This window comes from Physella acuta, unplaced genomic scaffold, assembly GCF_028476545.2.
Source record: "Physella acuta isolate Inbredline_101_S28 unplaced genomic scaffold, ASM2847654v3 ptg000951l, whole genome shotgun sequence".
In the NCBI taxonomy this organism is placed as follows: domain Eukaryota; kingdom Metazoa; phylum Mollusca; class Gastropoda; family Physidae; genus Physella; species Physella acuta.
Window position 1 is genome coordinate 334,169 of NW_026732468.1, and position 9,643 is coordinate 343,811.

Genomic DNA, 9,643 nt, shown 5'->3' on the forward strand with positions numbered 1-9,643 from the left:
TTATGGGCTAATACTGGAGCGATAATGTTGACTTCTACAGGTCATAGTGTTCAGAGTTTCTTCCAGGCATCTCCTCCAAAAAGTCTACCGCCCCCCCCCCCCCCCCCCCCGAAAATTTCAAGTGCCCCCCCCCCCCCTCCCCGGAGAAAAAAGTCTGGAAGAAACACTGATAGTGTTCACATGGCTTCATGATATTTAGGGAAGTGGAGACTTATCCCATCAGTAAATTGTGTTATTGAGAGAATTTGGGCTGGGAAAAATCATTCCATAATTTTATTAAACTCGATACTCCTCAATAAGCTAAATCTCTAGGCCAGATCTAGGACTACTAATTGATTTCTCTTCATTGTCAACTAAGCAAAATGTTTGACTAACTCAAGTTCTAATTTTCCTAGATAGTCTATATAGGCAGTATAGAAATACAATTGGTAGTAAGCCAAAGGCTGCCAATGTAATTTGAGTTCTTGAAAAGGTGGGGGGAGGTGTTAAAAAGTAGCCCTATTAATTATAGATATGGTCGATGGCATTGCTATAAAATATTAAATAAATCGGTCGGGAATAAGTGTGGAACAACTAAATAGTAACATTGTCCCATCTGCCTAAATAACTTTTCTACAGACATGTTAGTGGTTATTTATAAAACAGGTGGGCTGAGGTTATTGACGTTCATTTGACCCGAAATAAAATCACGTGATCTTTTCACTTCCTCACATGACCGTTACAAAATGGCGACGCGCAGAGGCAGCTTGAAATCTCTGCTGCTTTCATTATGTATTGTATTTACTTGTTCCAACGCAGCAGTTACACAACTATGGGTCGTGTATGACAGCATTGGACAAACCTTCAAAATTAGTAACGTTTCACAATCCGACTATATCGCAGTGGCCACTTTTGATAACACTGTCAATCAAACAGGGTAAGGAAACTAGGTAATCTATCGTTTTGGGTACGTAAAATCGCCCGCGACTAGTAATGTGAAAGACAGGTGACTCCTTAAATTTTAATAATTATTTCACATTTTGAGGAGGATTTATGTTTTGAAAACTACAAAAATGTTTCCTTGTTTCATTTATGTACCTGTTTTCAAACAATTGAATTAAAACTTTTCAATAATAGATGAAGACTAGCGATGTTTCCAACAGATGCAACCATGTTCATTTACTATAGCAGCCATCTTGTTTAAGTTCTTTCTTTGTTAACTTAAAGCACAAGATTCAGGGGAAGGCAACTCTATTTTACAAATGGCTGCTGTTTATATAGGAAATCCTGCTCGTAAACACTGCTGTTTAAAGTTAATTTCTTGCCTATATTGATATATTTAGCTATTGATTTAGGTTTATTATTCATTTATCTATAATATTTGACACAAATATATCAAAATATACAACTATTAAAGCCTTGACAATGAGGTAACTTTTTCGTACATTAGAAGCCGCGGGCGATTTTACGTACCCAAAACGATAGATTACCGGAAACTAGGCACTAGCTATAGCTATTTAATAGACTAATACTGTAATACATCTATCCGCTATTGTTTTCGGTGCGTAAAATCGTCTGAAATGTGCGAAAAAGTTACCTCATTGAGTCATTGTCAAGGCTTTAAACTTTAATAGAAGTATATTGTGATATATTTGTGTCGAATGTTATAAATACATGAATAATAAACCTAAATCAATAGGTAAATATATCAATATAGGCAAGAAATTAACTTTAAACAGCAGTGTTTGCTAGCCGCCAGGATTTATATAAAAAGCGGCCATCTGTAAGTGGCTTCCCCTGAATCTTGCTCTATAAGATAACAATTAAAAAAAAAACAAGATGCCTGCTATAGTAAATGAGCATGGTTGCATCTGTTGGAAACATCGCTAGTCTTCATTTATTACTGAAAAGTTTTAGTTCAATTGTTTAAAAACAGACATAAATGAAACAAGGAAACATTTTTGTATTTTTCAAAACATAAATCCTCCTCAAAATGTAAAATAATTATTAAAATTTAAGGAGTCACCTGTTTTTCACATTACTAGTCGCGGGCGATTTTACGTACCTAAAACGATAGATTACCGGAAACTAGTTCAAACTACCACACTTAACTACACTACCACTCTACTTTTAGAGAGTGACTAATCTAGTTCTAGACTCTAGACTAGTAGTGACCTATTGGGGCATAATTAGGCTATTACCTAAGTACCTACTAACTACACTACTCATCACTATTATTATATTTGTCTTAAATGTTGGCTTTGACCAGATGGGCCAAGCTAGACATCACAACAACATCTGGAGTCAATCGCAAGTACTCAGATCTTCAGCAGTCTTATGCTGCTGGCTTTGTGGAGGGCCACATCACAAGGTAGGAAAATGTTTGTTTGTTACAGAGTTGGGGCATGGCGTGGCCTAGAGGTAGAGGCTGCACTGCTAACCTGATAGTCGCAATTTAAAAACGGGTTCAAGTCGGTAGAATGTCCCTGAGTCCACATAGCTCTGATGGTTATCTAGCTCATGTTGGGACACAAAAGTGGCTGGGCATAGTGCTAACCACACTATCCCCTTGTAAGCAGAGGCCATTGGGCACAAACTGGAAAAGATGATGATAGAGTTAAGGTTTATGTTAAAGACTGAGTTAACTACTTTGAAATTAGATTTATATTTGTAGTTGATTCTTGTTACATTAAGTCATTGTCTAATATTACGAGACTAAAATAACTTTACTTATTTCATCTCCACATTACATGATTTCCTATCCTGTAATTCAGGTCTTTAATTGGAATGCACTGGATTAACACAGCAGCCGGCTTCTGTCCTGAGCCATTGTCTAACCAGTGCCATGAGCTGAAGAAGTTTCTAGAACAAAACTGGGCCTGGATGCTCCAGCAGATTAGTGCAGCCGGTCAACAGAGTCCGTACTGGTATCATGTAAGACCTGAATTTCCTATGGTTGTTTATTTACTTATTTCTTACTATTATGTAAGGCTTGTTAAAATGCATCTGGTTGTTTTTTATTTATTACAGTACTTGAAACATTTTAGAAATAATTTAATTTTTAGCAGACAAAAACCCATGGTTTATTTTATATTTTTTTATGATGTTCTCCCAAATTTAAACAATTTAAAAAAAAACTTATTTTAAAAAAGGTGTTGTAGAAGTTCTTTAGTTAAAACATAAACTTTGTAACTAATTAACTGTGTTTAGAATGTAATGTGAATTATTTACAATACACAATTGAATGAAGAAAGTGTATTTTCATCTGAGTTGTGTAACATCTTCACCAGGTCAACTTGTTTCTTCAACAAGCTGTGGGGCTACAAGATGGCTACTCAAACTATCCCGGCTATCTTAACATGGACATTGATGTCTTGGGGCTATAGTAAGTGGACTGATAGGTCCTATATGGACATTGATGTCTTGGGGCTATAGTAAGTGGACTGATAGGTCCTATATGGACATTGATGTCTTGGGGCTATAGTAAGTGGACTGATAGGTCCTATATGGACATTGATGTCTTGGGGCTATAGTAAGTGGACTGATAGGTCCTATATGGACATTGATGTCTTGGGGCTATAGTAAGTGGACTGATAGGTCCTATATGGACATTGATGTCTTGGGGCTATAGTAAGTGGACTGATATGTCCTATATGGACATTGATGTCTTGGGGCTATAGTAAGTGGACTGATAGGTCCTATATGGACATTGATGTCTTGGGGCTATAGTAAGTGGACTAATGGGTCCTATATGGACATTGATGTCTTGGGGCTATAGTAAGTGGACTGATATGTCCTATATGGACATTGATGTCTTGGGGCTATAGTAAGTGGACTGATAGGTCCTATATGGACATTGATGTCTTGGGGCTATAGTAAGTGGACTGATAGGTCCTATATGGACATTGATGTCTTGGGGCTATAGTAAGTGGACTGATATGTCCTATATGGACATTGATGTCTTGGGGCTATAGTAAGTGGACTGATATGTCCTATATGGACATTGTCTTGAGGCTATAGTAAGTGGACTGATAGGTCCTATATGGACATTGATGTCTTGGGGCTATAGTAAGTGGACTAATGGGTCCTATATGGACATTGATGTCTTGGGCCTATAGTTAGTAGACTGATATGGTCCTGCTACTTATCAACACCTTTAGTTTTTACATCTTTACATTTACTTCTTTTTTTTCCATCATTCTCTATCCTTGATTTAAAAGATGGCATTTTGTTACCATCATTCTCTATCCATGATTTAAAAGATGGGATTTTGTTTCCAGTTTCTTCCAGGTGGGGGGTGACATGGAGGACCTGGGAGAAATCTTCCCGTCGTTGTCAAAGTTCAGGTCCAGCCCTGACGCTGACGACAGTTGGGATGTAGGTCGAGGTCACTGCTCGGCGTTGCTGCGTCTGCTGCCAGACTTCTCTGACCTGTACGTATCGCAGGACACCTGGAGTGATCTCCCCTCCATGTTGAGGGTACTCAAGCGTTACAGCCTTGACCTTCACTTGCTGCCTCAGTATGACAGTAAGTCAACTCTTGGGTCAAAGGTCAGATAGATAGATGTCACAAATCTAGCAGCTGTAGCATGACAGTAAGTTAACTCTTGGTCAGATAGATAGAGGTCACAAATCTAGCAGCTGTAGTATGACAGTAAGTCAACTCTAGGGTCAAAGGTCAGATAGAAAGAGGTCACAAATCTAGCAGCCGTAGTATGACAGTAAGTCAACTCTTGGGTCAAAGGTCAGATAGATAGAGGTTACAAATCTAGCAGCCGTAGTATGACAGTAAGTCAACTCTTGGGTCAAAGGTCAGATAGATAGAGGTTACATATCTAGCAGCTGTAGCATGACAGTAAGTCAACTCTTGGGTCAAAGGTCAGATAGATAGAGGTTACAAATCTAGCAGCCGTAGTATGACAGTAAGTCAACTCTTGGGTCAAAGGTCAGATAGATAGAGGTTACAAATCTAGCAGCTGTAGCATGACAGTAAGTCAACTCTTGGGTCAAAGGTCAGATAGATAGAGGTTACAAATCTAGCAGCCGTAGTATGACAGTAAGTCAACTCTTGGGTCAAAGGTCAGATAGATAGAGGTTACAAATCTAGCAGCTGTAGCATGACAGTAAGTCAACTCTTGGGTCAAAGGTCAGATAGATAGAGGTTACAAATCTAGCAGCCGTAGTATGACAGTAAGTCAACTCTTGGGTCAAAGGTCAGATAGATAGAGGTTACAAATCTAGCAGCTGTAGTATGACAGTAAGTCAACTCTTGGGTCAAAGGTCAGATAGATAGAGGTTACAAATCTAGCAGCTGTAGCATGACAGTAAGTCAACTCTTGGGTCAAAGGTCAGATAGATAGAGGTTACAAATCTAGCAGCTGTAGTATGACAGTAAGTCAACTCTTGGGTCAAAGGTCAGATAGATAGAGGTTACAAATCTAGCAGCTGTAGCATGACAGTAAGTCAACTCTTGGGTCAAAGGTCAGATAGATAGAGGTTACAAATCTAGCAGCTGTAGTATGACAGTAAGTCAACTCTTGGGTTAAAGGTCAGATAGATAGAGGTTACAAATCTAGCAGCTGTAGCATACATGATGGGGCGTCCCCTGTTGATGACCTCCAGGAATGAAGCCTTCTGTTTGGTAACTTGGTTAATAATGAAACAGTCTTGATTAAGTTAACTGATTACCCACTGTCATATGGATGTCATCAGTGGAGGATTCATGACCCATGTTGCTCAATTATGCTATCATGAATTGTTTCACTGCCTGTTGATCCAAGTTTTTAACAATTTTTCCAGTCGCCATCGCAGGTCACACCATGACTTTTTCCTCCTACCCTGGAGTCCTCATGTCTGGGGATGATTTCTACCTCATCTCTTCTGGACTGGTCAGTGCTTAGTATAACAACTTTGATAACTTTCCATTAATCAAACACAAATGTACTTGGTTAATATGGTCACCAAACCTAATGAGTGAATGTGGTGACCTAATGAGTGAATGTGGTGACCAAACCTAATGAGTGAATGTGGTGACCAAACCTAATGAGTGAATGTGGTGACCAAACCTAATGAGTGAATGTGGTGACCTAATGAGTGAATGTGGTGACCTAACCTAGTGAATGTGGTGACCTAATGAGTGAATGTGGTGACCAAACCTAGTGAATGTGGTGACCTAATGAGTGAATGTGGTGACCTAATGAGTGAATGTGGTGACCTAATGAGTGAATGTGGTGACCTAATGAGTGAATGTGGTGACCTAATGAGTGAATGTGGTGACCTAATGAGTGAATGTGGTGACCAAACCTAGTGAATGTGGTGTCCAGACCTAATGAGTGTATGTGGTGACCTAATGAGTGAATGTGGTGACCTAATGAGTGACTGTGGTGACCTAATGAGTGAATGTGGTGACCTAATGACGGAATGCAGTGACCAAACCTAGTGAATGTGGTGACCTAATGAGTGAATGTGGTGACCTAATGAGTGAATGTGGTGACCTAATGAGTGAATGTGGTGACCTAATGAGTGAATGTGGTGACCTAATGACGGAATGCAGTGACCAAACCTAGTGAATGTGGTGACCTAATGAGTGAATGTGGTGACCTAATGAGTGAATGTGGTGACCTAATGAGTGAATGTGGTGACCTAATGAGTGAATGTGGTGACCTAATGAGTGAATGTGGTGACCTAATGAGTGAATGTGGTGACCTAATGAGTGTATGACCTACAGCTGAGCCAGGAGACGACCATTGGCAACTCCAATCCTGACCTGCTCAAGTACATCACCTACAGCTCCGTGCTGGAGGGGATACGCAGCATGGTGGCCAACAGGCTGGCGGCCTCGGGGAAAGAATGGGCCGACACTTTCTCACAGTTCAACAGTGGGACGTAAGTCAGCACAACATTTTTTTTAGTAGAACAAAGAATAATTGGCCTTGGGATTCATTTTGTTGTTGGGATTAAACATTTTTTTTAGTAGAACAAAGAATAATTGGCCTTAGGATTCATTTTGTTGTTGGGATTAAACATTTTTTTTAGTAGAACAAAGAATAATTGGCCTTAGGATTCATTTTGTTGTTGGGATTAAACATTTTTTTTAGTAGAACAAAGAATAATTGGCCTTAGGATTCATTTTGTTGTTGGGATTAAACAGTTTTTTTAGTAGAACAAAGAATAATTGGCCTTGGGATTCATTTTGTTGTTGGGATTAAACATTTTTTTTAGTAGAACAAAGAATAATTGGCCTTGGGATTCATTTTGTTGTTGGGATTAAACTTCTGTTTTGGTTCAACACCAAAAATATTGCCTGGACCAACATTCTAAAGACAATGCAGAGGTGTAGCGACCCTTCCCGGCGCCCGGGGACAAACTTTTCAATTTGCACCCCCCCCCCCTCAAACTTTCTATTTGCACCCCCCTCAACCTTTCAATTTATTTTTCCAACCCATTTCGGTGCCCCCTGAGGTTGGCGCCCGGGGACATATGCCCCCCTCTGCCCCCTCCCTCGCTACGCTACTGAGACAATGACAAGTTGGTTGGAACAACCAAGGGATGCAAGCGCAGGCTCTACATCCCAGTTAAATTGAGTAAAAATGAGCTGCCTATTAGGCATTTCAATATCTTTTACAACTTGATCAGTTAGAAATCTTTGGTTTCATTAAATTATATAAAAACATGTCTAACATGGAAACACAAATACATTGTTACATTAATCCCAGGTACAACAACCAGTGGATGATTGTATTGAATGATTGATTTATGTATTGACTGATGGTCGCAGGTACAACAACCAGTGGATGATTGTATTGAATGATTGATTTAAATGATGGTTGCAGGTACAACAACCAGTGGATGATTGTATTGAATGATTGACTTATGTATTTACTGATGGTTGCAGGTACAACAACCAGTGGATGATTGTATTGAATGATTGATTTATGTATTTACTAATGGTGGCAGGTACAACAACCAGTGGATGATTGTATTGAATGATTGATTTATGTATTTACTGATGGTTGCAGGTACAACAACCAGTGGATGATTGTATTGAATGATTGATTTAAATGATGGTTGCAGGTACAACAACCAGTGGATGATTGTAGACTACAAAAGGTTCGAGTCCCTGCGTCAGACAGCTGTGCCTGGCCTGTTTTATCTGTTGGAGCAGATCCCGTAAGTTATCCTAACCACTGACACCAGATCCCGTAAGTTATCCTAACTACTGACAACAGATCCCGTAAGTTATCCTAACTACTGACAACAGATCCCGTAAGTTATCCTAACCACTGACACCAGATTCCGTAAGTTATCCTAACCACTGACAACAGATCCCGTAAGTTATCCTAACCACTGACACCAGATCCCGTAAGTTATCCTAACTACTGACAACAGATCCCGTAAGTTATCCTAACCACTGACACCAGATCCCGTAAGTTATCTACTGACACCAGACCCCTTATGTTTTACTAATTACTGACCACATACTTTTTGCTAATTACTGACTCTTAAATTATACTAATTACTGACTCTTAAATTTTACTAATTACTTACACTGTAAGCAATAATTATGTGATATTTAAACATTTTTTAAACGATTAAAAACTATTGAAATGTTGTATTCCCCAGTGGCACCATTGTGTATGATGACTTGTCTGAACTGTTGTTTAACCAAACCTATTTTGGCAGCTACAATGTTGCGTGAGTACTTCTTGACTCTGGTGTATGTGTTGTAGGGGACTAGTACATATGTTTTTGATGTGGCAATTTATGTGATTGCAGTACATATGTGTTGTATGATTGTGATACATGTCTTATATGGAAATATTAGTGTGACTGTAATAGTTAGGTATGTAATATCCATTCAGTATTTGGCTACATATAAGTTAGTTATTATAGCTAAATCAAAAAACTATTTTTATTTCATGTAAGGGAAGTAACAACATGTTTACAAGATAAATATGTTTAGTTATCTTTCTTTGACTTGCTGCCCTGTCCCAGGTATTTCCCCGAGATCTTCAACAAAAGTGGCCAGCCTGCCATGGTCCAGAAGTACGGGGACTGGTTCACCTACGACAAGAACCCCCGGGCCTTGATCTTCAAACGTGACGTCACCAACGTCAGGGATCTGACCACAATGACCAAACTCATGAGGTCAGTACAGACTGTCTGACTGCTGTCTGCCTGACCCCCTCTCCCCAGGTACAATTAATTCATGAATGACCCCCTCTCCCCAGGTACAATAACTTCATGAATGACCCCCTCTCCCCAGGTACAATAACTTCATGAATGACCCCCTCTCCCCAGGTACAATAACTTCATGAATGACCCCCTCTCCCCAGGTACAATAACTTCATGAATGACCCCCTCTCCCCAGGTACAATAACTTCATGAATGACCCCCTCTCCCCAGGTACAATAACTTCATGAATGACCCCCTCTCCCCAGGTACAATAACTTCATGAATGACCCCCTCTCCCCAGGTACAATAACTTCATGAATGACCCCCTCTCCCCAGGTACAATAACTTCATGAATGACCCCCTCTCCCCAGGTACAATAACTTCATGAATGACCCCCTCTCCCCAGGTACAATAACTTCATGAATGACCCCCTCTCCCCAGGTACAATAACTTCATGAATGACCCCCTCTCCCCAGGTACAATAACTTCA

General features: G+C 39.7%; 1 protein-coding gene across 1 annotated transcript; it reads left to right on the forward strand.

Moving 5' to 3' along the window:
- Window positions 1-696: 696 nt before the first annotated feature.
- On the forward strand, window positions 697-9,126 carry LOC131953775 (putative phospholipase B-like 2; the record flags this gene model as incomplete). The annotated part of the gene is given in 10 exon segments (XM_059317144.1): window positions 697-916; window positions 2,249-2,350; window positions 2,754-2,913; window positions 3,270-3,364; window positions 4,260-4,507; window positions 5,779-5,867; window positions 6,707-6,864; window positions 8,053-8,148; window positions 8,602-8,673; window positions 8,974-9,126. Coding segments are annotated over 10 exon segments (1,364 nt in total), but the record flags the coding sequence as incomplete, so codon positions are not given.
- Between the last annotated feature and the right edge of the window lie 517 nt (window positions 9,127-9,643).